Source organism: Equus asinus, chromosome 10 (assembly GCF_041296235.1).
Source record: "Equus asinus isolate D_3611 breed Donkey chromosome 10, EquAss-T2T_v2, whole genome shotgun sequence".
In the NCBI taxonomy this organism is placed as follows: Eukaryota; Metazoa; Chordata; class Mammalia; order Perissodactyla; family Equidae; genus Equus; species Equus asinus.
In genome coordinates this window covers 76228559-76254964 of record NC_091799.1, presented here as the reverse complement: position 1 = coordinate 76254964, position 26406 = coordinate 76228559, and the positions used below count along the sequence as shown (strand labels likewise).

Here is a 26406-nt window from a genome sequence, read left to right as displayed (position 1 = left end):
TCTAACAGTCACTTTCTTTTGATATATTAACAAATTAAAAATTTCCCTCATATTGAGAGCAAATTCTTTCATTCCCTGTCACTTTGGCCCCATATTTTCCCCACCCAGTTCTGTTTCTCTTTCCTTTCTCTTGAAGCAAAGCTTTTTGAAGGAGTGGCCTACATTCGCTATCTCCATTTCCTGCCTCCCATTTACCCCTCAATCCACTATAATCTGCTTTTGTTGACATCAAAAATGAATGAGCACAAAATACAAAGGCAATATATATTGATTATAAAAATTTAGAAATCACAAAAATTATGATGAAGAAGAAAACATAGTATCCATAGAACTCATAGAAAATCACTGTTTGGTGTATTTTTAATATGTTCTTTATTTATTTGATTTATTCTGAACTTTCTATTTTGTATGCATTTTAGTTTCTTAAAAATTGGCATCATTCTTTAATGTATAGTTCTATATTCTGCTTTTTCTAGCTAATATTATATGATAAGTTTTATCCGTCACCTAAATTTTTCTATTCAACAAACCTCCTCAAAATTTAGTGCCAGTAATAACAACCATTTGTTTCACTCAAGACCGTGTGCCAGCCGGATGGTGCCTCTACAAGATTTCTGTGCAATGGACATTTTTCAAGATTTTTCTAGCTTGAGCACTGTAACAATGGGCTTGTTAGATGTCTCTTTGCTTCTTGAAAATTCCTCCTTTCTTATTTTCTAACATCCATTCTGCTTGGTTCTCCTCTTCATTGAGCAGCATATTCCCAATTCTCCATCATGAGCTCTTCTCCCTTTGCCTTCTCCTTAAATATTGATGCCCCTGGAAGTCTACTTTTGGCACATCTCCACTCTGCATGCTCTTCTTGAACAACTCCATCCCAAACCATTTCCTCAGTTATCACTTATATAGTGATGATATCCAAATCTACGTATCTGGCTTTTGCTTTTCTCTTAACACCAATCCTGAATATCCTCAAACATACTAATATCTCTACTTGAATGTCCCATGGGCATTCAAGTCAAAAAGTCTAAAATTAAATTCATTTTTTTATTGCCCTAAATGTATTATTCCCCCTATTTTTCATATCTTTTTTTTTTTTTTGAGGGAGATTAGCCCTGAGCTAACATCTGCCACCAATCCTCCCCTTTTTGCTGAGGAAGACTGGCCCTGAGCTAACCTCTGTCCCATCTTCCTCTGCTTTATATGTTGGATGCCTACCACAGCATGGCTTGCCAAGCGGTCCCATGTCCACATCCAGGATCTGAACCAGTGAATCTCGGGCCACCGAAGTGGAAGGTGTGCACTTAATCGCTGTGCCACTGGGCCAGCTCAAATTTTTCATATCTTGGTTAATGGCCCCAAGATCATTCAAATTGTGTATCTAGGAGTCATCCCAGGTGCCTCTAATTCCCTCATTATAAACACCCAATTGATGCCAAGACCTCTTGATTGTATTCTTCAGCATCTGACAACTCTGATCAGTACCATTGATACTACATACTTTGATCCCCTTAGCATTTATGACCTAGAATATTTCTATAGCTTCCTAACTGATAGTCTTGTCTTAATCCACCCCTACATCCCATCCACCTTTAACATTGATGTTAGAATGATTTTTTCTGATACTCAAATCTTTGCTTAAAATCCTTTACAGGTATTTCATTTCAAAAAAAAAAAGGTCCAAGTTTCTGTGTAGCACTCAAGGCTCTTCATTGTATGGCTAAGACCAGCTTTCTGGTTTCATTTCTTTCTGCTTCTATATCTCCTTTCCTCTTCCCCCTTTCCTTTCTCCCACTGGACTAACTCAAGTGTGCATGTTATCCCATGTCCAGCCTATGCTTCAATGGGTTTTATTTCCTCGTCAGAGAATTCTCCTTCCCTGTAGTGAACAACTTCATGGGCTGCAAGCTCAGTTCCAATGTCACAGCCTTTCCAGTGCTCACTACGGGAGTTACATGCTTCTCTCTCTGTGCTCCTTTATTACTTTGTGTACCTTCTTGTCACTTGCCTAATTCCTCCTGTGGGAAATTGGGAAAGTAGTCATCAAATTTGTACTGAATTTTGTTTTCCAGGTGTCTTGAAGAAAAGACTTCTACAGGATAGCTAAAAGTTCCATGTTTGCTAATAATTTAACTACCCCAGCATGTTAAAAATTAAATGCTTTAATAACTTAAAGTATAGAAAAGAAACTGAACTAGAGAAGGCAGCTAAGTGTTAGTATTTTATAATATAGCAAGAAAGAGATCTAAGTAGGGTAAAATTTAGCCTACTTCAAAAAATTATAGCAATTGAGCAAAACAAGGATGGGATCATACATGTGAATGCACTTTTTAATCTATCCTTTATAAGGCATTACAATATTTTGAAGCAGCCAAGTACATTCTTTAGATGTTATTTTATTTCACTGTGATATTCACAGATGCAGGCAATTTCTGCAGACTGTTGTTTTTCCTAATCAATGACTCAGCCCAAATATGGGCTATGATATTTAAGACATGAATAGCTAACATTCTATATATTTTACTGCTTTTTTCTTGTTTATTATTATCTCCACACATTGGAATGTGAGTTCCATGAGAGTGGGGATTTTGGTCTGTTTAATCCTTGCTGTATCTCCAGCATGTGGAACAGTGTTTAGCATGCCATGGGGACTCAATAAATATTAGCTGAAGGAATGAATAAACAGTGATTTGAAATAGGAAAGAAAAAAGATTTGATAAACCTGATAAAACACAGCCCATTAACTTTCCAAAAGAACTGAGATTAACTATCCAGTCAAAAAAAAGAAAAGGGAGTTAAACCAGCATGGAAGGAGAGCTAGCTGAGGCCCCCACTCACTTTCATGGGTGAGGTCATGGGGGCCCACTTGTCCATTATATACCGGAACAGCATAAAGATCTTGTCAGACAGGCGGTTGGCATCCAGTCTGGGATAGGGGAAATCTCTCCAGTGGTTGACATACTCGTAAATGGCCTTGCTGAACTTCTCAAGGGCTGCATTTTAAAAATAACCACAGACTGAGAAAAATATAAAGATATGAAGGACCATAAAATAATTTGAGAAGAGAGTACTGGTGATCAGCAAATGGGTAATAGTTTCTATAAAGTATTATGACTGTACCAAATAAACATATAAAGTGTTCAGCCACATTAGTGAAATGTAAATTCAAACCATAATGAGATACTACTACATACTATTCAGAATGGCTAAAATTTAAAACAGTCAATTTCAAGTGCTGACAAGCCTAAAGTACAGCCTATATTTTCACATACTGCTGTTGGGAGTACAAACTGATACAAACGTTTTGGAAAACTCTTGGCACTATCTACTAAGGTTGAATATGTGTTCTCTAGGACACAGAAATTCCACTCCTAGGTATATAGTTACTAGATATGCAAACATACAGGCACTAAAAAAAAACTTGTACAAGATTGTTCATATTAGCTTTATTTTTTCTTAATGGCCTCAAACATTAAACAGTCTAAATATCTGCCAACAGGTAGAATGGGAAAATAAATTGTAGTTTAGGCACATAATAGTATACAGAGATGAAAATGCACTATAGCTACAGAAACCAACATGTATGAATCTCACAAACAGGCAAAACTAATCTTTGGTGTTAGAAGTCAGGACTGGGGTAACCCTTGGAAAGGACAGAGAGTGTGATGATTGGGATAAAAGATGAGGGGGGCTTCTGGGGTATCCCACTTATTGAGTGGAGTGGTGGTCAAATGGATAAGTTCACTTTGTAACAACTCATCAACCTGTACACTTGTGATTTGCAGGTTTTCCTGTGTCTGTCTTACTTCAATAAAATTTTAAAAACTCTTGGGCCTGCAAAAATATCATTTGGGCCACTAACCCATTTGCATTAAATGCATTAAATAATATTATTTTTTTCCTTTAGCCCTCATGCTATGCCTTTCATTAGGTAACAAAGAAAATCTGTAGTTTAGTTTTTTGAGGAGATCTTACATTCAAAGAATACTCTAGAAAAGATCTCAAGTATCTTGGCTTTAGAGCTGGCCATTTATTGGCTCAGTCATATTCCCTCCACTCTCTTTCTGATAATCTCCTGCTAAACTTTATCGTTATCTTTTGTGCATGTGTGTGTGTGTTTTGCACTGGCCTATAAGCAACGTGAGAGAAGGGATGATGTCTTGTTCACTGATGGTATCCGAAGTAACAAACACAATATCTGCTTATTTGTTGATGATTGAATGAATGGATAGATGGATGGCTACTAAATATTATACTTCTTTTTTTAGTGGCAGTCAGGCAAAAGTTGCCTTAGGACCAAAGGGCATTTAGATAATTTTATAACACAAAGACAGAGAATTCCCTTATTCACTGCCATGATGATTTCTGATTTTATTTCCTTTTACCTTCTTGGTTGTTAATTTTGGAGATAGAAATGCTATTAGAGGCACCAAAATTTATTTGCAGGAACACAATGTTGGCTGTGATAGTAAGTAGGGAAAGAAAAAAGTTGAAAAGTGGGCTAATCTAGTATAGTTGCTCAAGTCCTTGAGTCATAGTTCAAATCTTGGCTCTGCCACATACTAGCTGTGTGAACACAGCCAAGCTGTTCAATCTTTTGAGCCTCAATTTTCTCATCTGTAAAATGGAGGAAAAATGTTATTTACCTAATGGGGTTGCTGTGAGGGTTAAATGAAATAATAATCTTAAAATACCCAGGGCAGTGCCCAGGCACGTTGTAAATTCTCAGTATGTATCAGGTACAAATATTACCTTCATTGATGACAGAACAAGGAGGAAACGGGTAAATGGAATACGAAAGACTTGGTTGATAGGTAAAGAAGACATTCCTGACAGCATGGGCTTTAAAATATTTCAAAATAATAGAGTTGAGATGTTAGAAGTGAAAAGGATATTAGCAATCACTTTATTTGATATTTTTAGAGGTGAAACTGAGATTGAGAGAGGGGAGGAGTCACCTAATAGCCCAGTGGATGATCAGAGACAAGAGTCCAGGTCTCCAGACTCATCCAAGAAACCTCTCACTATGCTGGCAATGCTTTTTCATAGGAATTCCAGAGCATTTTCTTCTCTGTAGACCTTCGATTGCTGTAGATGTATTTGTTTTTGGGTAGAGGGGATTTGTGACCATAGTTTGTTTACCTATTTTCTTTGATTTTATGATTGTTTGCATTTTGACTTGATTGTTTACTTATCATTATTATTATATTGCATTATAAAGAGATGCCAAAATTTAGCCTACTGCTAAGAGCTGGTTAAGCCCTCATAATCATCGTTGAGAAAGTGTGATCCAATTAAAAAAGGCTGGTAGGTATGGCGGCTGTATAGGATAGTGGAAAGCATATAGATTGTGTGGTCATATAAACCTAGGTTTGAATGCCACCTCCACATCTCACTGACTGAGTCACCACCTTGGGAAAATTCCTTAATTTACATGACTTTAGGTTTCTTATCTGTAAAACAGGCTAATAGTACTTACTTTGCAGAACTCCTGTGAGGACTGAGAGATAACTCCCTGCAGAGGGCCCTCCATGTGGTAGGCACTCAATAAATGGTAGCTATTATTATTAGAAAGGACATGACTAGAGTAAAAGGAAAAATAAGACATCTGCTCAATTCACAGTCTGGTCTTAACAAAGAGGAAACCACAGGGATACTCACCGACACAGAAGGCTCCCTTCATCCTTTCCTCCTCAGCCAGCCTGAGCATGGTTTGCATGGTGAGCAGAGTCATCATCATGAAGGGAATACTCTGGGACACTGCAGTGAGGGGTGCGAGAGGAGAAAGGCAATTATCATCTCACACGGGGGAGTTCTGTGACTCCTCCTCATGTCAACAGCAAGCATTTCAAGGCTGCTCAGGGGAGGCAGATGAGGTGCCGTAGAAAGATGTTCTCCTCTATGCCTTCCCTCTCATAATGCCAGGCGGTCGTGTTATGTAGAACCAGGGAGGGGTTGGCTTAAAGTAATGTACTAGCAATACAGCCACCTCTACCTGCTGTTTAGTAGCAATCACTCTTTTGAGTAATTATTGTATTAATGTTCATCCCTCCCACCAGAACTCGCCTGTATCCCCAGGGTCTAGCACAGGTAATATGTGGTTAATAAATATTTGTTAAATAAAGTGGTATAGAAACAAATCGTAAGAAACCTTTACTTCATGAAAGTGTTCAGTGGTTTGCAGAATATGCCTTGTGGAAAACGTGCTTCTGCAAACGCAAAGCCAGATGAAAGGGAAGGTGAGGGTAGGAGAGAGCCCAGCCAAACTCAACTTGAGCAGCCTGGGCTAATGGCTGGTCAACAGGCTCATCTGTGTCAAAAACAACTGCCCAAATCCATCTATCTGTGTTCTCTAGTACAGCAGAAGAGAGAGATGCTCTCCCCTCTGCTGTTTGCTCCCATTTGGGTTTTAGACAATTAGTCAGGGGTGGTTGTTTCCCAGAAAAATGTGGAGAGTATTCCTTCATACCATAGCTGGTTGCCAGTTCAGCCAGGGCAAGCACAACAAATTCGTTTGGTAGCTCTAGGATCCTGAAGTTACTTTGTACTTCATACATCACAGAGTTGAAATCATGTGCAGCAAGAGACACCAAAACCTCACCAGCCAGCATTCTGATTTCTCTGAGGATCTGAGGGATAAAAGAAAATAACAATAACAGCTAGAGGAAGAGCAGAGTGAGTCTGCAGAGGGGAAATACATCATAATTGTAAGTTCTCCTAGCTTTGGAACAGAGGGAGAACAGGCTGTTACAAACTTAGGGTGTAAGCCTCTAGGTGTCAGTACCTGGGAAAGCACAGGTAATTTGAATGCACTGTAAAACTAGGTTTTAATAGGGTTCTTGTAAACTTGAGGTCAATACAGGTTTTCTTGCTAATTGATCAGGCACCATGAACATAGGATTTATGTTTTATGTTTAAGTGATATGAATTACTGTGGTTGAAAGACTGAAGGGAATGGTGAAAAGAAAATGGGGCTAGGAATCTCAAGCTTTGGGTTTTAGTATTGTCCTAACCTAATATCTCTGATGATGGAGAAATTGGGAAGGATTTCCCCTTTTAGTAATGGTCAACTAGGTAAATTTGATCAACCTTACTACTGAGGAAAATAAAAAGAACTGGACAAGATATTAAAAATATACCCATAAAAACATCAAAGATCTCACAATGTAGAGTGGAATGAATTACTGAGTTGAGATCTGGAAAAAATTGGGAATCCAGAGAGTAAGCCCTGCGTTTGAGGTTATTTTGCAACATTTTGTGAGAATAGCCAGAATTCAGGGCCAACCAATGGTGAGACCCTGGTCACCCCACCTCTCATTTTTTGGTCTAAGGCCCCCAAGGGCTGCATTTAGATGAACGTTTCAATCAGCCCTCTGTGGACTGTAGTCCAACTCTGAGTCACAAAAGTGGCCCCCCCAAAATTTCAAGCCCTGAGATTAACCATAGATTGTTAGTATCCTTGGCAGGAACACAAGGAAAAATTCCTTCTGGAAGAAAGTAACATTATCCTAGGACTCAGACTATTCCTACAAATAATTTTTCAGATACAATGATAAGTAAGCATATGAAACGATAAGAATTCACATGGGAACCAAGAAAGTTGAGTTCTAGTTGCTTGTTCTGTCAATAGATAGCTATGTTACTTTGAAAAAAAAATCTCTCCAAGCCTCGACATCCTCATCTAAAAGTGGATTGGATAATATTATCTCTAAAGTCTTTCTTCACTTTGCCTCAGTTTCCTGTGAAGGGGTAAATAATAGGTACTGTAATAATATCTAAGTTATCATGAACAAATAAAAGCGATCTGTGGTCCTGGCAATGATGTAGAAAAAGCTTACGGATGTCTACATGGGTGCACCTGGGTCAACTGTTGCTGGCCTTGACACTGATTTGTCATCAAGAATCAAACTTACATTGTTGTCTCTCATGTCCTTAGAAGCATAATAAATCAACCGTTGGACAATTGCATCATCCAAGATGTCAGTATTCTGAATAACAGAAGTGAGATGACTATAAATGTCTTCCTGTGAACACACAAGGGTATACATAGAAATTTCAGTTGCAAAGCTAAAAGAATCAGATGAAGTCCAAATGAATACCACCATCAAACTAAACAATGTATCTCTGCTACACAATGGATTTTATATATCTTTACTGGGGCTTCCTGAACATGGTATACATCATTAGGAGTCAAAGCCTTATATGTAAAGCAAAGTTTATTCTGACAACTATAAACTTGACTACATTTCTAAGGCAAAATCTATTCGAAGGCAGGGGCAAACTACCTGACACATCAGTCTCTCGAAAATCACTGTTGTAGGGCACTGGGGGGAATGGAAATGGCCACCACCCTAATTGTTGCTCCTACACCAGGCAGAGACTATGGTATTAAGGAACACACTGTGATTCCCAAAGAGGCTGCTAAGCCATGCAAGCAGATCCTAAGGGAGATTTATAGGTCGTTGCTTCATTCCTGCCTTTGTGGAGAGAAAGCTGTGAATTCTTTTAGAGAGAGTTGCAGCCTCTGGGAATCGTGTGGCTTGACCAGACACTGCATGTGAGGGCCTCTTCTAAATCTTTTAGATGGCTACATGGCCTTGGAAGGTGAGAGACTAGTGATCTGAAATCTCCATCAGCCTCAAGCTTGCTACCTTGAGGTCCTGTGCCCTTGTTCAAGGCATGAAATAACTCCCTTTGCATAAGGGATCCCAATATGCAGTCAGCGTGGAGAACCACTGGATTAAGAGAGAAAAGTATAGGGAGTGTCGTTCAACTACATCAAATAATGAATGGGAGCATAATTTGGAATCAGACAGGCTTGCGTTTGGCTGTACTCCTGTATTCTTAGTTAGGCAGTCATGTAACTTCTCTGTGCCTCACTTTTCTTAGTTGTCAAATGGAAATAGGGATACCTACCTCATAAAGTTCTGAGGAGTGAATATAACACAATGCACTCTTGTTTGGAAAGCTTCTAGCTCTCTACCTCCTAGATAAGTGTTCAATGAAGGGTAACTATACTTATTTTACAGAAGATTGCTGAAGGCTTCAAATCCCAGAGAAAAAAGCTCTAATTGTGAAAGAGCGTTACAGACGAGAAGGGGAGATCTTTTGGGATTTTTCCCCAGAGCCCTCAAATTATACAAGAGGAGGGTCTAATCCACATGGTCGTAAGTCTGACATTCCCTCTCTTTCCACATCTGCCTGTATAAAGTTGTGGAAAGGGACATTCTTTTGCTGCTTCTAGAACTGGATACTCGGATCCCTCAAATGTTAAATATCACTGCTTAAACATTATAATGACTTCCATTATAACTGCATTTTCTGTAAAATTGAGTGTCATGTAAGAAGCCAGAGACAAAAGAGCAAGTTGAAGCAAAGAAGGATGTATATGAAATGTTACGACAACTGTATCAGAAAAAGTGAATGGGAAAGAGGTTTTTTCTCTGTTTCCCTTACCTTGCTAATATTATCTTCCTTGTTCAGTACGCTGAGAGTGAGGTTAATATCACCAAAAGTCTCTAAAATGCACAGAAAAAGAATTGAGTATGTGCAGAAACACCCTCCTGTTAATTACTATGCAATCGTTGCAAAAAGTTTTTTCTTTTTATCTCTCTCTCTCTCTTCCTCCCCCTCCTCTCTCCTTCTTTCTTTCTCCCGTTCCTTCTTGACCTTTCCCCCTCTCCTCCTTAACTGCTAGCTCTTTGATGGCAGGAACCATGTCTTATTTGTACTTCATATACTTGACATACTTGAAAAGAGCAGATGCTTAGTATGTTTTTCAAAATCTGAATTAAATTTGGAGGGGAAGATAAAAGATGCTAGATTCCTATTTATCCCTCCAGTCATGTAGGCATCACCCTATACATATATCCTCTGTTGCAAGGCTCAGCTCTCAGAATCCATAAGCTGAATCCTTTACACCCGACTTGAGCATTTGAAGGCAAGGGTGTGATGTTTATGTTTATTTCTACTTCTTCCTCAATGCCTCCTCCGTCCTCTTTTCCCACACCTTCTTTCCCCCCGTCTTCCCTTCTGGCTCTGCCAGGTCCCTCTTCTGGTCCCATGCTCATGGAATCTTGCTCTTTTCTGATAATGACCTAAATGTTTTTGACTTGCACTTTCCAGGAATGTTTGCATTTGAATAAAGCTCCCTGGAAAGCTGAAAAAAATACTTGAGTCAAAGGAATCGAGCAATTTCAGCCCACATGGTAAATTGGTAAGAGATAATTTTGGAGGTGGTGATTTTCCACAAGCCTCCAAATCAAACAACATAGCCCCTTAGTACAGTCTTTTTCGGCAAAGCAGAAAGGCAACCATAATTGAAAATTGAGGGAAAATATTTCCAAAGGACTCTTCCAGTATTTAAGATTAAACGAGAAACTGCCTTTCTTTGTGTTGTAGCCACATTCTCCTCGGTCAGACTACACGTTTTTAAAGAAAGTAAGGCACAATCATCTGTCAGCCTCCTAGTCTATCATTGGTCCTTTACGATCAGTGTGATTTTATTTTTTGGAATAAACGGAGAGTAGAGAGAAACAATCTTACTTCAGCATAGCTTTTCATTAAACTTTAAGGCGTACAGACCTCTCACAAGGACGCACACTGTCTGCCACCCGACTTATGCATATGGTCACACAGACAAAACACCTAACTGCTCGGGATCTGATGATGCTTACCTATGGATTCCTCCATGTCCTGAGTTGTTGTTTTGGCTGTTTCAGGCTCTCTAAGAGACAGCACCTAAATATCAGTAATAGTAAGGCTAAAAAATCAAAGAAGCACGTTGGCAGTTTCTCATATAAGGTTCACATAAGGTTCTCTAGATGAAAATCCCTCCTCCACTTGATCGGCACAATGATCTGGAAGCTTCCAGCGATGGACTGCTGTTGAGGAGGATGATGCTGTATTCTACCACTATGACATTTTCTTGCTTCTGAGCTCCTGCTGACCAACAAAATGGCTGCATCTCACCGAATATTGTCCCTTTGGTGGAGACCAGAGTATCTGAGAAGGAAGCAGTTAGAGACTGGGACTCAAACCATTTTTGTAAACCAAAGGAATTCCTCTCCCTAAACTTGGGTCCATTGAGAACAAATTTGGGAATGGTTTTCAGTGGTCACTTTACTGGCCTGGTGTTGGTAAAGCCTTTATGGTGATCTTATTGATTGTTCTACTTGGTGAAAGTCAGTCACACAAACTGGGCATGCTCAGTGGACTGGAATGCCTGCCAGGGGCAGTTGAGTGGAATGTCCAACTGACAGCAGCAAAGCAAAGCCTTGCCTGGCTTCGCTCCTGCTCTCCCCATCCAACCCTCATCATTGACTTGGTCTGGATCTTGACCTCACTCAGGCTCAGGCTTTTTCTCTGACTTCATTCTCTTTGTTTTCAAATCATTTTTTATCCAGACCTCTTGGCTATAAGGCTTTCAACTTTACAGACCTAAATGGACCTTATGGACCGAAATCTGGTCCCAATGCCCTCCTAACCCTAAATCTATATGACTGCAATTTCCAGTGTATGTTTAGATCCTATGTTAATGTGGTAGGTGTTAGAGGGAGTGGGAAGGGCTCCCTAGCAGTCTATAGGTTTGGATGTGAAAAGGGCTGAATGGAGGGGCATGTGATGACTCTCAGCTGTTGCTTCTTCTCCAGCTATCTTCCTTTCATTAGCAAAGTTTATTTCAGATTCATAGGCCAAATGTTTCCAACTAAATCTCTGAATTAATTTATCATTCTTTTCATAGACAGATATTTTTTCCCTGTATTTATTATAGAGGTCCTCAGCAGGCTGGTGGTCAAGAATATTTTCAGCTTCCCAAGTAGGCATCACTATTTTCCAGAGTGTGTCCACAAGTGCCTTGTAACAGGAATCACCTGTTGTCCTTGTTTAAAATGTCCACTCCCAGGTCCACCTCAGACCTGGTAAATTAGAGTGAGGGATAGTAATCTGTTTTTGTGGAGTACCCGTAGTGATTCTTAGGCTCGCTAAAGTCTGAGAAGGACTGGAGAAGATCCTTGCCCCATCACCCATTATGGGATAATTGAGAATTTAGCAGTTACGTGAAGGATGTTCACTGTGGTGGGGCAAGAACAGTAGGTGTTTCTCTCCAGCCTGGGACTCACCCATTGGAGGACAGGCCTAGAATTGGTGGGTCAGGGAGGTACTGAGGTGACGGGAGGCAGCCTGAAACTCTTAAGGTCTTACAGGGAAATAAAAACGTTGGAAATTATGTGCTCTTAGAATCTTAAAGAACAACACGCAATAGAATCAGTAGTAAGAAAGCTAGCCATTTAGGTAATTGTTATAATCAATTTCTTACTCTTTTTGTGAATGATGGCAAATGATTTTTCTGAATGTCTGTAGAGATTTCCTTGATTTCATAGAGAATAGGAAAGTTAGGAGATGATTGATTTATATTGACTTTGTAATTTATTCATCAGGGCACTCAAAACACATCTTTTGGCTAAATATTCTTTCAGATAAAGCACATTTACTCATTGATCTCTCTTTTCATACAGCAATATTGCAGATAGATTAAAAAAGTCAAATTTCAAAACAGCAAATTTGCTGTCATTTTATTCCATTTTTCTGGGCCTACTTGTTGCATTTTCCTATTATTGCCCACTCTTGTCTTTACATGAGGCTAACACAATATGAGTTGGATTTCTCTGAAGCCCTAGGAACATGCTAAACACTAATTCTCAGAGCTAATAGGATGGCATGTGCTAACTAATGAAGTATTGTTTCTAGATATTTGTTTCAAGGGAGCCTAAATTCAGCTTGCTAAAGAACTAAGAGTTCTCCCTGGGTATATGGTAACCATGCCCTTTCAGTGCAACTTGTCAAATGATACTGCCCCATCCCAGGAGTGCTATGTTCCAAAGGAGGTGTTACCAGTAAGAATATTAATATGGCAGGAAAGGCAAAATATAAGGCTATGGGAGAATAGATATATGTAAAAATAATATCAAAATTTATAGAAGTTTAAATTTTTGTGTTCTTAATGGTTTTATTGTAAGTACAATTCATTTAAATTTTGACATGAGTCCTTTTATTCTTTAAGTGAAATGTTAGATTTTATAAAAAATATTAAAAATAAAATTAGGCCCTGAGTTTTTTTTGAAAAAAGTCAATTTTAAAACATAAGCCTAATCCCTTATACTCTAGTATATGGAAAGGCAAGAAATATTAGACTGTAATTTCATGTCGAAGGAACTATGCCTCTGTTACTAGTAGTCTCTCATTTCCCTCTTTTTCTTTTCTCTTCCTTCTTCCTTCATCCTTCCAACCTCTGCTCTTTCCTGTCTTCTTCTCTCCTCTCCTGTTCTCTAGTCTCTCTTCTTGTTCCTGCTTCTCTTACTCTTTTTTTGCTTTCTCTACTTGTAGCAAACAATAACAACAAAAAGATAATTTCCAGTATAATTCACTTTAGTTCAAGTCATCACACATTTCCTGACTTCTTGTTAGGCCAGAAGCCCCATTATAGATGTGCTCGGATGTATCATGATGAAAGAGGCCACATCCTAACCTCCAGGAATTCACAGTCTATGGGGAGAAGCCAGTCCACTGGCACAACTAACTGAAAAATGGGTCAGAGTAGTGATTGCTATGATAGAGGAGTAACAAAGAGCATGCAGGAGTTGTGAACTCTGTCCGCAGAGCACAGGGTAGCATTTGAAGCGGTCCTTGAAAGCAGAGGCAAATCTTCTAAACCCTCAGGCAGAGAAACTCATCTTCTTCCTTCTCGAAGTAGAAGACAGCAGATCCCTAATTAACTTATTTCTTCATCAGCATAAATAAGGAGCATACACAATATTATTTTCTTGATCTTTTTCTATTTACTTACCAAGATTTATATTGTTATTGTGTCGCTGCAAATATACAGTGTTCAGCTATGTTATTATGATAAAATATATATTCAAGATCCTTTTTTTCGTGCCAGGGCAGGATTCATACATGAAGTAAAAGAGGAAAGAAGAATTAGCATGAGACTTGGAGTTCAGAATCTTGAATTATATCTCAGTTCTGCTTCAAACAAGCTGCATTAATCTGGGAAAATCAGTCTCTGGACTGAGTTTGAGTTCTCAATTGCAAAAACAAGAAGATGGGGTTAGTTGACATAAAGATCATTTTCTGCATGTGGCAACTTTGTTTTCACCTTCTTGGTAACACCCAAACCATTTGTAATGTTGTTCTTAATTCCTAAACAACAAATTTATAAATGGATTTTTTGTGTTGGGACCTTTTGTGGATGGGGAAGTTCTTAGACTCTTCCCGGAACAAACCCAGCATGGAGACTTTCTTCTTCCTTGCATTGATAACAGCGGCCAGTGATGTACGGGGAGGAGGTTGTAGAAATGCCTCTGGACTGAAGGCAAGGCAATTGTCATGGTAGACAGCAAGGTAAGATACATGAAGACACCTCAAACTTAATATAATGAACCAGCCTCAATGAATGTTTCTTGGTTAATAATCCTCAGGAGATATTAGGCATGAATTGCTAATCTGAAACGTGTGTAAACAGCAGTTACTTTTCTGTATATTAAGCATGCTGCATTTTAAAATTGAGACTATGGTTTCAAAGTCGTCTGATTAGGAATTCAGGAGGAGTTTAAGAATTTAATCTGGAGAAGGGATGAATTTATAAAATGGTTTCCCCCTCAAGTGATAGATGATTCAAGCCTCTGCAGATGAGTTAGTAATTTTCTAGCAAATTGTTTCCTAAACACGTTTCATATTAGCATTTCTAGGTTCATTACAACAGGGGGCCAGGGGAACACAGCCTGACTTTATAATTTGGAGTAGGAAGAGAAACAACGGGAGCCCTTTACCTCTGAACACCGTGCCTAGTGGCCTGGCCTCATGGGATTTGACTTTCTGGAGCTCATTTGACCTTGGCCAGAGCTTTCAGAAGGACTAAATTTTCACTGTCAGTTACCTCTTGGACGCTCAGGTCGTGTTAGTGAGAAATGAAACATCATCTTTTTGACCAGGGAATTTATCTTTGATGGTGGCTAGATAATTCAAAGTAGGATATTTTCATTATTTCACCTTTCTGTAATGAATTACTTGGGTTCTGTAACTGTCTAAATAAATAAATCTTAGAAAAAACAGTCGTCTGTGCTATATTTTTAAGAGTTAAAAGATATTTCCATTGCCTCTGGATGGTTATCTTACATTTAGAAAGAAAAATCTTCTCCATTTTTTTTAAAAGAAAGAAACTGTCTCTGTTGTCTTTTGATTACTTTTGTAAGATTAAAAACATTTCTAATTCATGATTTTGGTGGTTTCAATGGTCTTCAGATGTGTCATAAAAATGTGTAAATTTTGGTGTTACACTGAGAATGTTTTAGAATCCTACAAATGTTCAATGAATTTTGTAAAAATAACTTATTAAATGAAACTGTTCAAAAGAATTTTAGTTAAGAAGTCATGGTAAAACTTCAAATAATAGGACCTGGCCCAGTGGTGTAGTGGTTAAATTTGTGTGCTCTGCTTCGGTGGCCCAGGGTTTGTGGGTTTGGATCCCAAGAGTGGATATACACACTGCTCATCAACCCATGCTGTGGTGGTGTCCCACATACAAAATAGAGGAAGACTGGCACAGATGTTAGCTCAGTGACAATCTTCCTCAAGCAAAAAGAGGAAGATTGGTAACAGATGTTAGCTTAGGACCAATCTTCCTCACCAAAAAAAAAAAAAAAAGGAAAAATTCACATAATAAAATTCCTGGTTACCAGTAGCACTCAAATATGAGTAGAGATTTTTGCTGGAAAGAAGGTAAATTACAAACCCATACTCTGAACGGAGGATTGAGAAACAAAACATAACTTTCATGGCTGATCCTAGTGTTAGTATGTGCAAGTCTTTGGTGCTTCTGTGCACAGAGATGAGCACAGAAGTTCAAAAAGATGAACCTGGAAGGATGTTGCACTGAGTTATCATTAAGTTGTTGTTTTCTGTTATTTTGTGTGCATTGTTCTTGTTCTTGTTGTATTTATAACTTAACCAAAAACAGACTAACCAGACCACATCCTTCCAGCAGCATTAAGCTAATTGAGGTCATAAGAGTATGGTTTCTGATTTGGGGAGGAAATGTTCTTCCAGGATTCTTTATGAAATACTCATACCCATGACATAATCAATGTAATGGTTAATTACTCAATTGTTAATTACCCACATATCAAAGTAATTGATTATATTATCTGTTGCATTTCTCTTTTGTATTACATTTTGTAAAACAATATTCCTTAAATCCTCACTCTTCTTGATAGTATACTAATTCTATAAAAGCAAATATACTGATCATTTTTTCTTGCTGTTTACAAACTAAAGTATGTAATTTCTAAGTCTATTTCTATTTATTGATTCTTTTCCTCCTCTTACTGGTCATAGTTTCCCATTTCTTTGAGTGTTTTTTTTCCCACTGGATAGCAGACATTGTAAACGTTTTCTTGTCGGGTGTTGAATATTTTTGAGCTTTGCTCTGTCACACAGCTAAGCTACTTGGAAACAGTTGGGTCCTTTCCAAGCTCACTTTTAGGTTTTGTAAGGTGTAAGCACTGGCAGCCTTAATATGGGGCTAATTTGGCTTCACTTCTGAGATGCTATCCTTCTGAGTACTATCTGATGTCTCGTGAATTTTGACGTTTTCCACTCTGGCTGGTTGAAAATATGGATTATTCTCAGGCCTGTGTGACCTTTGGGGACTATTACTTCTGTTCTTTTAGTGTTTTCCTCAGATGCCCTCCCTATTCTGTACTCAGCTGAAGACTGGAGGGGAATGCTCCGCAGATCTCTAGAGCTTTCTCCCTTTGCAGCTCCCTCCTCTCCAGTAGTCTGCCATATAAACTCTATCCGCTTTGCCCTTCCTGGACTCCCAGCTCTGTAGCTTCAAGTCAGGGAGATCTCCAGGCTCCACCTGGTTTCCTCTGCTCTGTTCTGAGGCTTAGAAACTTTCTCTGGGAGGTCATCTTGGGCAATCACTGAGGCTAACCTGATATTCTTCCCCTCTCTCAGAGATCAATGTCCTGCATTCACTGATGTTCAATGTCTGAAAACTGTTGTTTCTCATATTATGTCTATTGTTTTAGTTATTTTAGGTGGAAGGGTCAATCTAATCCCTGCTGCTTCATCTTTGCCAGCAGCAGGAGTCTGCCAACAGTCTTACATATGTTTATGTTGTTTCTGTCTTCTGAACTCCTGCCACCTATTTTGCTGCCAGGAACACTAGTGTGTAAGTCAGGAATACATTTCCCTGAAAAACAAAACAAAACAAAACAGAAACCCAGAAAACACTATTAACAGTGGCTTGTGTATATACAGTGTTTTATTGTTCTTATATAAAGATCCATCTGGGGACAGGTAGCCTGAAGTAAAGCAGCTGTTCACCGATCTTGTTCTGGATCCAGCCTCTTTCTCTTTTTCTGCTTTATTATCTTGAGCATGTGTTTTTGACCTCTTAGTTGCAAGATAGTTGCTATACCTCCAGTCGTCATGTTTGTATTCCAAGAAGGAAAAAAGCAGAAGAGTACAAAGCTTTCTCCATGTAAGATTTTACATTTTTAATTTGAGAAGAGAAGACATCCACAGTGAATTCCATTTGCATTTTATTGGTAAGAATTTGGTCAGGTGGCCATTCTTCACTGCATTGGAGTCTGGGAAATCATGTACTTTAGTTTCTAGGCCTCTCCAAAGAGAGAGGCAAGGGAAAAAAGGGGTTGTGAGGATCTTTTGGATAGATAGTCTAGCGTGTCTGCCAAAACAATAATCCTACTGTGTTCATTTAAGGATATACAATATTGCCAAGAGCCTAAATATGACTAGATCTGTGGGAACTAGACATAGTCACTTATTTCCTGTGTTTGGTAGCATTTTCCGTCTGTGTTTGTCAGTTGGACTTATGTAAATCATGAAGATTGAATAAAAGTAAAGGCAAGATGATAAAATTAGTTTAGGGCATAAAAGATAAATTCAAATGGAGACTATATCTTGTATCATTGTCCTAATTTGTTAGCTTTACTCTGATTTGATTTGTTTATTAATCTATTTAATTCAGAAGCTCTAAAAATTATTAATTTTCCTCTGGATCACACACATAGACAGAGATATACATGTACACGTGTGTTTGCACAGATTCACACGCACATGAACTTTGATGTTGTTGAGATGACAAAACTTAGGATAATACATTTTTCTTGCTTAAGAAATTCCAGTGTAATGATGTACAAGTGGAATCACACTTAGATTAGATGATTAAACAGATGTTTTGGCATAAGAAGCAAGACCTCAAGGGATAGACTCTAAGCATAATTAATAATCTTTAATATGCCCTCTAAGGGACTGGGTGTGGTTAGCTTCAAGGCTTTTGTTTTTCTCCTGGGGGATTGTAAATATGAGGTGAAAATTGCATTGCTTGAGAAAATACAGGAGTTTAAGAGAAAATGTAGTGAATGGGAAAATTTGATGGCTAGTGATTGAAGAAAGACTTTGGGAGAGAAAAGACATGTTAAATAAGATTTTATTTCATTTTTAAAAACGTGGAAAATACCAAACATATACAGAAGTAGAGATAATTGTATACTAAATGCTCATAGGCTTCCGTCACCAGTTTCAGTAATTATTAAGATGTAGACCATCTTTCATTTATACCCCCTTCCACTTACCCATTCATGGATTGTTCTAAAGCAAGTCCCAGACATCATATGATTTCATTCACAATTATTTTAGATATTTCTCTAAAAGCTAAGGATTCAAAATTGTCCTTAAAGAAAAAGTAAGCATAATGTTATTACTATATTTTTAAAAATTAACAGGTGGCGTCCCACATGCCACAACTAGAAGGACCCACAACTAAGAATATACAACTATGTACCCGGGGGCTTTGGGGAGAAAAAGGAAAAAATAAAATCTTTAAAAGAAAAACAAGAAGGCATACTTTATTTGTTTATTTATTTTGGTGAGGAAGATTGGCCCTGAGCTAACATCTGTTGCCAATCTTCCTCTTTTATTTTTTTTCTTCCCAAAGCTCCAGTACATAGTTGCATATCCTACCTGTAAGTCCTTCTACTTCTGCTATGTGGGATGCCTGCCACAGCATGGCCTGATGAGTGGCATGTAGGTCTGTGTAGGGGATCTGAACCAGTGAACCCCGGGCCATCAAAGCAGAGTACGCAAACTTAACCACTACACACCACTGGGCTGGCCCCAGAAGGCAAACTTTAAAAAGCATGTGTGTGTGTGTTTGTGTCTGTGTATGCATGTATACGTATACCTTATTTGCATTATAAATTGGCAAAGTATCTCATTCACAAGTTATAGTACTTAGACAGATTTGTGGTTCTGAAGTTGGCACTTAAATATTTCCCTTGCCTGTCAAGAAGTGTCACTTTTAAGACTTATTAAATGAGTACCATATGCACATCTAAATTTAGACAGTTTTATTTAAGCAATTGAATTAGCAATTCTCACAAGGGTCATTTTATCTCAATTTGTGCTGGCTGCATTTATGTCTAGCATCTCCATCGCAGGAGAGTCATCGGGTTTGTCTGAGTATTTCTCTCATGCCTGGGAAGTCTCTCTCTCTCCTTGGGTGTGTGGTGGAGTAGTATGGATGGTGAGAGAAACTTAAAATTGGAGGACATGTTGGATGGTGGTAGAGGGTCACCTATGTCCTACTGTCCTAGGTCCTGCTGTCCTCCTCATACCCCCTTCAGTTCTTAGCAGGTGGCAACTTGGCCTCTGCTGGAAAACTTCCAGAGACAGGGACGCTACCATTTTCACACAATCAGACTATTCCATTTTGACACAACTCCAATGATCAGAAAACCCAACCTTATGAGCCAATTTCTTTCATTTTGGAAAGGCTTTGTTTGGCTGCAGATCTGTCCTTTGTAGTAGGAAGGTTCTATTCCTGTGTCCACATGATAGCACTTCAAGTATTTGAAAAGATTTCCAGAACCATTCTACCTTGCACAGACTTTTTCTTTTCTAGGAAAAAGTCTAAATGATCTCTTAATAGTTCCTCTAATAATTTGGTTTCCAGGTCTCTTACCGTCTTTCTCACTTTCCCCTGAATATTTTCCAGAGTTTAAAAGCCCCTCTATATTGTCAATAACCGATTACACTATTCCAGACTGTTGTGGACATTGAAGTTCTCTTAGTTCAGCCTAAGATTTAAGTCGGTTTGTTTTGTTTTTTTAGCAGCTCTATCACATTGGGTTTCTGTGCTCTGTTAACTCACAGATGCTTTTTGCTTGAACTGCCAACATACCAGATCTTCCCCAACTTATATTTGAGCAGAGGAGTTTTTAAAGCCAAATGAAAATGTATTACTCTGCTAAATTTTTTTTGGTTTATCATTCTGGTTTATTTTGATTGATTTGTCTTCTAATCTCCTAGTTTTTAGGAAAAATTCAAATAAAGTATATCTATCTTAAATGAGAGCAGAGAATTTAACTTGTTTATTCATTTCTCTGTTTCCAGTTGTTAGAATAGTGCTAGACATACGCTGGAGGCTCAATAAATATTTGTCTAATGAACAAATTAAAAAAATAAACACTCTGAATAGTTTAGAGGCTGTAAATTGGGCAGTCTTAGCCATAACAATATTTAGGAGTTGGTAACATTGGCCAGCCAGTAGGGAGAGAATATGGGGGGATAGAGACATGTTTATTGAGGTGAAGAGTAAATGTTTTCAGAGGGACTAAGAGAGTAGGCTTATGCTTACTCAGGAAGGTGGGCAAAGTTCTGAATCCTGGGATTTCAGGGAGGAGACACATACAGAACAAGTCATAGCTATGGATAACATGGGGAGAGAGATCTCTGTTCGGTAGAAGAAGTCAGTATGTGAGGACCAGGGAGTGTCCCAGAGAGGAGCACAGCAGGAGCTTGATAGTCTCCTACAACCCCAACCCAATGTGCAATTCAGCTACTAGAAGGAACAGAGCAGAATAACAATTAGTGGTCAACTACTTAAGATCACATAGGTTTACAGATGGGCCAATATAATCTGGAAGGGTAGGGGTTGGGGCTGGCACTGCAATTTGTGGATTACTACTCAGGTGCCCAAGATCTGCTCCTGGTGCATCAGATCTGAGTCTAATTGGCATGAAGAATACCTTGGGGGATGGGAGCGTCAGTGTTATGGACTGAATGTTTGTGTCCCCCCCAAAATTCATCTGTTGAAATCCTAATTCCCAACGTGATGGTATTAGGAAGTGGGGCATTTGGGAGGTAATTAGGTCATGAGGGTGGTGCCCTCATGAATGGGATTAGTGCCCCTATAAAAGAGACCCCAGAGAGCTCTCCCTCTCTTTCTGCAACCTGGGAGAGGGTCCTCACCAGAACCCTACCATACTGGCAACTTTATCGCAGACTTTCCCGCCCCCAGAACTGTGAGAAATAAATTTCTGTTGTCTACAACCACCCAGTCTATTGTACTTTGTTATAGCAGCCTGAATTGACTAAGAACATCAGTAAAATAAAATTTTTCCCCAGGAATTGTGACTAGGAAACTGAGCTCCAGAACACAGGGAGATTTTTATTGAGGTTATGATAGTTTACAACATTGTGACATTTCAGTTGTACATTATTATTTGTCAGTCATCATATAGGTTCTCCCCTTCACCCTTTCTGCCCATCTCCCACCCCCAGACTCCTGGTAGCCACTAAATAGTTCTCTTTGTGGGACAGGTAGATTTTTGATGTATATTCTGCTTTCATATTCTTCTTCCCAAGTCAAGATTGGCTTGGGAAAGGGGACTTGTTCAAGGCTGCATATAGGGAGAATTTGGAGAGTCAATTTCTAGAGATGGGGAAGATGGGGGCAAGGAAAATCAAGCAGGAATTGAAACCTGTAGCTGGACCCTAAATTATTGTGTCCTTATTGGCATTAATGAGCCAACTATTTGAGTACTGATGCTCAATAAATTTACGAATTTTCTTTCTTATACATATCCATCATAGAGTTCTCTCTCTTGACTACACAGGTGTGACAGTTTTTGTTAAATAATCTGTTGAAATAGAAACACACTTTTTATGGCACTCCTAATGAGTCTAAGAATCATATCAACAAAGGACATTCAGAGAGCCTAGAATGATGATCAGATTCTTGGCCATCATATCTTCCTTTTTCAAGATCTTACTAATTATATATTTACTAGTCTTCTTTAAACATCTTTGGGGGTATGAAACTATATTTTCATGATCCACCTTTCTCCCCTCCTTGAAAATTAGAACTTTTTCTCCCTGTAGTGTTTGTTTTGTTTTGCATCTCTTTCATTCCCCCAAATTCCTAAAATGTTGAGGGTGGGTTCAGGACCACGGCTGCACTTTCTCTCAGTACACGGAAATGGGTCATCCTGCTTTATCCCTTTTATTTGATAACCTTGGAACTTCCAACAGCAGTGGGATCACTCTTTTGTATCCAGTTCTTTCCTTCAAGCATAGCCCTGAAAGCTCTGTGTTATTTCCTGCTTGCATGCCTCATTGTTTTCTGAGTTTTGACCATCTCTACACAATTTTTAGGGTATCTTATCTCTGTTTTGTATTTTCCTTTACTATGTGAACTACGAGAACTTTCTAGGTCTTGTAGTTCCCAACGAAGAGGAGAAAGGTCCCACCAAGGGGAGAATTTAAATGTTGCTCTCTCCCCTTTATGCCAATTCTTCCTCTGTACCCCTAATAAAAGCTTCATACAGTAAAATTTCACAAATAGGACAAGGGGAGAAAAGTCGTATTTATTGAGGACATGCTGTATTCCAGATACTGTATTTTAGTGCTTTTCGTTATTTTAGTATTTAATCTTCCAATAAAACTAGAAGGTGAGCATTGCTGTTCTTATTTCATAAATAAGAAAACAAAGACTCCCAGAGGATGTGATGAAAGGGACTTGGAAAGAAAGATAATGAATTTTCACAGCCAAACTTGCTCCTCATTGTCTAGATTTGAGTCAAGTGGTTAAGTAGATGAAGTTTCTCTTACTACTTGCCTCCACATTTCCCTTTGGGGACCATTCTTAATTTCTGTCTTCCTTGTGTTCTATCCAAGCCCATAAGTAGTTCAACCAAACTTGAATTTTCTTTATTCAGTCCAAATTTACTCCTGTGGTATCCCATGTTCTAAGGTAGCCCACCCATTTGGCAAGACCAAAATGGAATAATCTGGTAAACTTCTCTCTGTCTGTCCTCGAGGTTCAATTGTTACCAATACTGGATAGATCTGTGTATTTTCAGAGGGACTTCTGGAAACCCAAGACCCAATCTAAAAGAACAAAGGTAAGAGTGCATACTTCAGCTATCATGATAAAATGGATTATATTGAGATTTCAGAGAGGAGTAAAGTCATGAAGACAGCAAGATTTTCAGGATCTTTAAAATATCCTGCAAGCAGTGCCTTCAGGAGACACTCTGATTCTCTTGCCTTTGGCTTATATAGTCCATGTTGTCATCTTCAAAACGCTTTCATATACTTCATCTCATCAAAGCTACACAAGGTAAAGGAGGACAGCTATTCTTAACTACATTTTACTGTTGAGGAGAAGAAGGCTTCCACAGACCTGGCAACTTGCTAATGTCTCCTGACTTTTTGCATGTCTCTTGACTTCCTTTCCTGTTTTCCTTATTGATACCAGCAGGTGCTCAATGTGTGTTGGAAAATGCAATTATTGAGTGTTTAAAAATTTTGTTGTTTGGCTGAACACTGAGGAGTAGAACAGGATAAGGACACTTCTGGGGGCTTAAAGGCAGAGATTAGAGTTGAGTGAATGTTATCTGAGAGCATCTAGATGTCATGGAGGAGGCAGCAGTGCACAAAGGGGTCACCTCACTCAGGAGGCAAGGGCGAATGAGTGGGATATTGTAAGAGCAATAGTCATAAGATATTAACAATAATATAAGAAAAATATTAGTGTGTACAATGAAAAACACCCAAAATAGAAACTACAGTTCTCTAAAAAATCCTAGATGGTATATAATCCAGAGATGCGACTTTATTTTGTACCTTACTCTTCTGTCAAGAAAAACATGACCCTTTTAATTTACACCCAGCATCTTGGCAGAATAATGGCAATTTCCCAGCATCCCCCTCAGTTTCTGCTGAGCACTGACAGTTGGGATGCTTTTAATGAAGCTGATTATCATTTTGGCAGCTCAACAAGACTTCCATGAGAGAAGCAGAGTGTATGTCTTGGGACAAACACATCCCTGAGCTGTTTTCTCTTATTCATACAGACTACTCAACTTTTTTTGGTAGAAAACTAGACTAGAGTAAAAACCAATTGCTATATCAATAGAGCACTCTTAAGAGGTGTGACTGTGGTGCCTGGAAGCTGATAAGCTACATTTCCAGGTATCATATTCTTTGGGAATCCCTTAGCTCTCCTCCCAAAACAAAAGATACACAAAAAGCTAGAGTTGGTACTTGAGTGTGAATGGAGAAGATTTTGTGTCCTCTAAGGGCTTGTTTATTTTCATATTCCCTGTGCCTATATACCACCCTACACTCTGTATCAACTTTGATTGCACTTACTTCTATTTGTAATTATACTTCTATTTATTGCTTATGTGTTTGACACCTGTCTTCTCTCCATGAAGACAAGGACTATGTGTGCTTTGTTATCCATCTGTAGCCTTAATGCTAGCAAAGCACCTTGACTTGGTTGTCCTTCAATAAATAGATAGCATTAACCAGTTAATGAATGAATATAGATTATCTGCCTGAGTATCATTTGTGAAATTCACTCCCCTTTATTTCAAAATCAAGTTTAACCAATATCAATCCAATGGTAAGCAAGGAAAAGTCTTGATCAAATCCTCTAGACATTTCAGGCGTTCTAAAATTATGATCCTGTTTTAAATTTTATTTCCTTAAATATCTTCCTTCAACATTTACTTAGTGAAAATAAGCGGAAAAAGTGGTTTTTATTAAAGAAGTATAAATAGAAACAGATTTACTTATAAATTCACATGCATGACCAAAGCAAAATCAATGTTTAAAAATTTGTCAAAATGGGGGCTGGCCCCCTGGCCGAGTGGTTAAGCTCGTGCGCTCCGCTGCAGGTGGCCCAGTGTTTTGTTGGTTCGAATCCTGGGCGCGGACATGGCACCATTCATCAAACCATGCTGAGGCAGCGTCCCACATGCCACAACTAGAAGGACCCACAACGAAGAATATACAACTATGTACCGGGGGGCTTTGGGGAGAAAAAGGAAAAAAATAAAATCTTTGGGGAAAAAAAATTTGTCAAAATGTTTTCTCTTTATCTGCATATTATAGAAACTGTTCATTTTCTCTTAAATGCATTTTCTCTTCTTCTATAGTAATTGAAGCTTTAGCTGGGTAGCAATATGCCCATAAAGACTACATTTCCCAGCCTTCCTTGCCACCAAGGAGTCATGTGACAATAATCTGGCCAATAGGATGTGAGCAGAAATGCCAGGATAATTCTTGGGTCATAATTTTAAAAGGAAAGGAGATTGACTCCTGTTTTCTTTCTCCTCCCTGTAGGCTGGAATTTGGGTATTGTGGTGAGTCCTTTTTGAGGAAAAGAGTGTCACCTAGGGATGCATAAAAGCATTGAAGGAGAGCCTGTCCCAGACTTTGCTGATTCTATGTACCAACCAGGACAGCCAAACAAAACCTATATGGAGAGAAATAAACTTCTCTGTGCGTGACATCTTTAATTATCCAGGTTCAGGATTGCATCTCACTTTGAATTGTTAACTTGATGCTAAATGAGATTGCTCTTGTCTGTCTCAGATGTTCAAGAGAGCTTCGTCAGCGCTGGGAGGTGTGTTTTCACATTTCAAGAGTGCTATCCACTTTTGTAGGGTTTGTGTATGGAATGGTGTGTGGAAACACCAGTTTATTCTCGTGACGACTCAGCATCCTTTACAGATTGACCTTCCTATAATCTGACTCTGGGCAAGAAGATTCTATTTTTAAAAAGCAGAGATTTGACATAAAGTAACAGATTATTACCAAGTAAAAAATTACTTTTTTTACTCTGTAATAAATGACATTAGATGTTGCAATGATGGGGGACAGGGAATTTAAATGGAAATACAATCACTATGAATACTCCTCAAACAACTCCCAGTAATAAAGACTGAAAGCTACAGGCCTGTGAGCCAAACTTGGTTACCAGAGTGCTGTGCAGTTTAATTTTTTTCTTTAAATTTATAGCCAAATATTTTGGTCAGATTTCAGATATAACAATGTTGTGTAAAATATAACCCTAGAGGGGCTGGCCCCGTGGCCGAGTGGTTGAGTTTGCGCGCTCCACTGCAGGCGGCCCAGTGTTTCGTTGGTTCAAATCCTGGGTGTGGACATGGCACTGCTCATCGAGCCACGCTGGGGTGGCGTCCCACATGCCACAACTAGGACCCACAACGAAGACTATACAAC

The 26406-nt window shown here is 38.8% G+C and overlaps 1 protein-coding gene across 1 annotated transcript in view; it reads right to left on the bottom strand.

The window, feature by feature from the left end:
* Positions 1 to 10966, bottom strand: part of MROH2B (maestro heat like repeat family member 2B) — a 56368-nt gene extending 45402 nt beyond the window's left edge. Inside the window, exons 1-6 of the mRNA XM_070519708.1 lie at positions 10843 to 10966; positions 9457 to 9518; positions 7914 to 8024; positions 6470 to 6629; positions 5662 to 5760; positions 2839 to 2993 (exon numbers count right to left, since the gene is read on the bottom strand). Of these exons, the coding sequence (XP_070375809.1) occupies positions 2839 to 2993; positions 5662 to 5760; positions 6470 to 6629; positions 7914 to 8024; positions 9457 to 9518; positions 10843 to 10966 (711 nt within the window). The remainder of the gene's footprint in view (positions 1 to 2838; positions 2994 to 5661; positions 5761 to 6469; positions 6630 to 7913; positions 8025 to 9456; positions 9519 to 10842) is intronic.
* Between the last annotated feature and the right edge of the window lie 15440 nt (positions 10967 to 26406).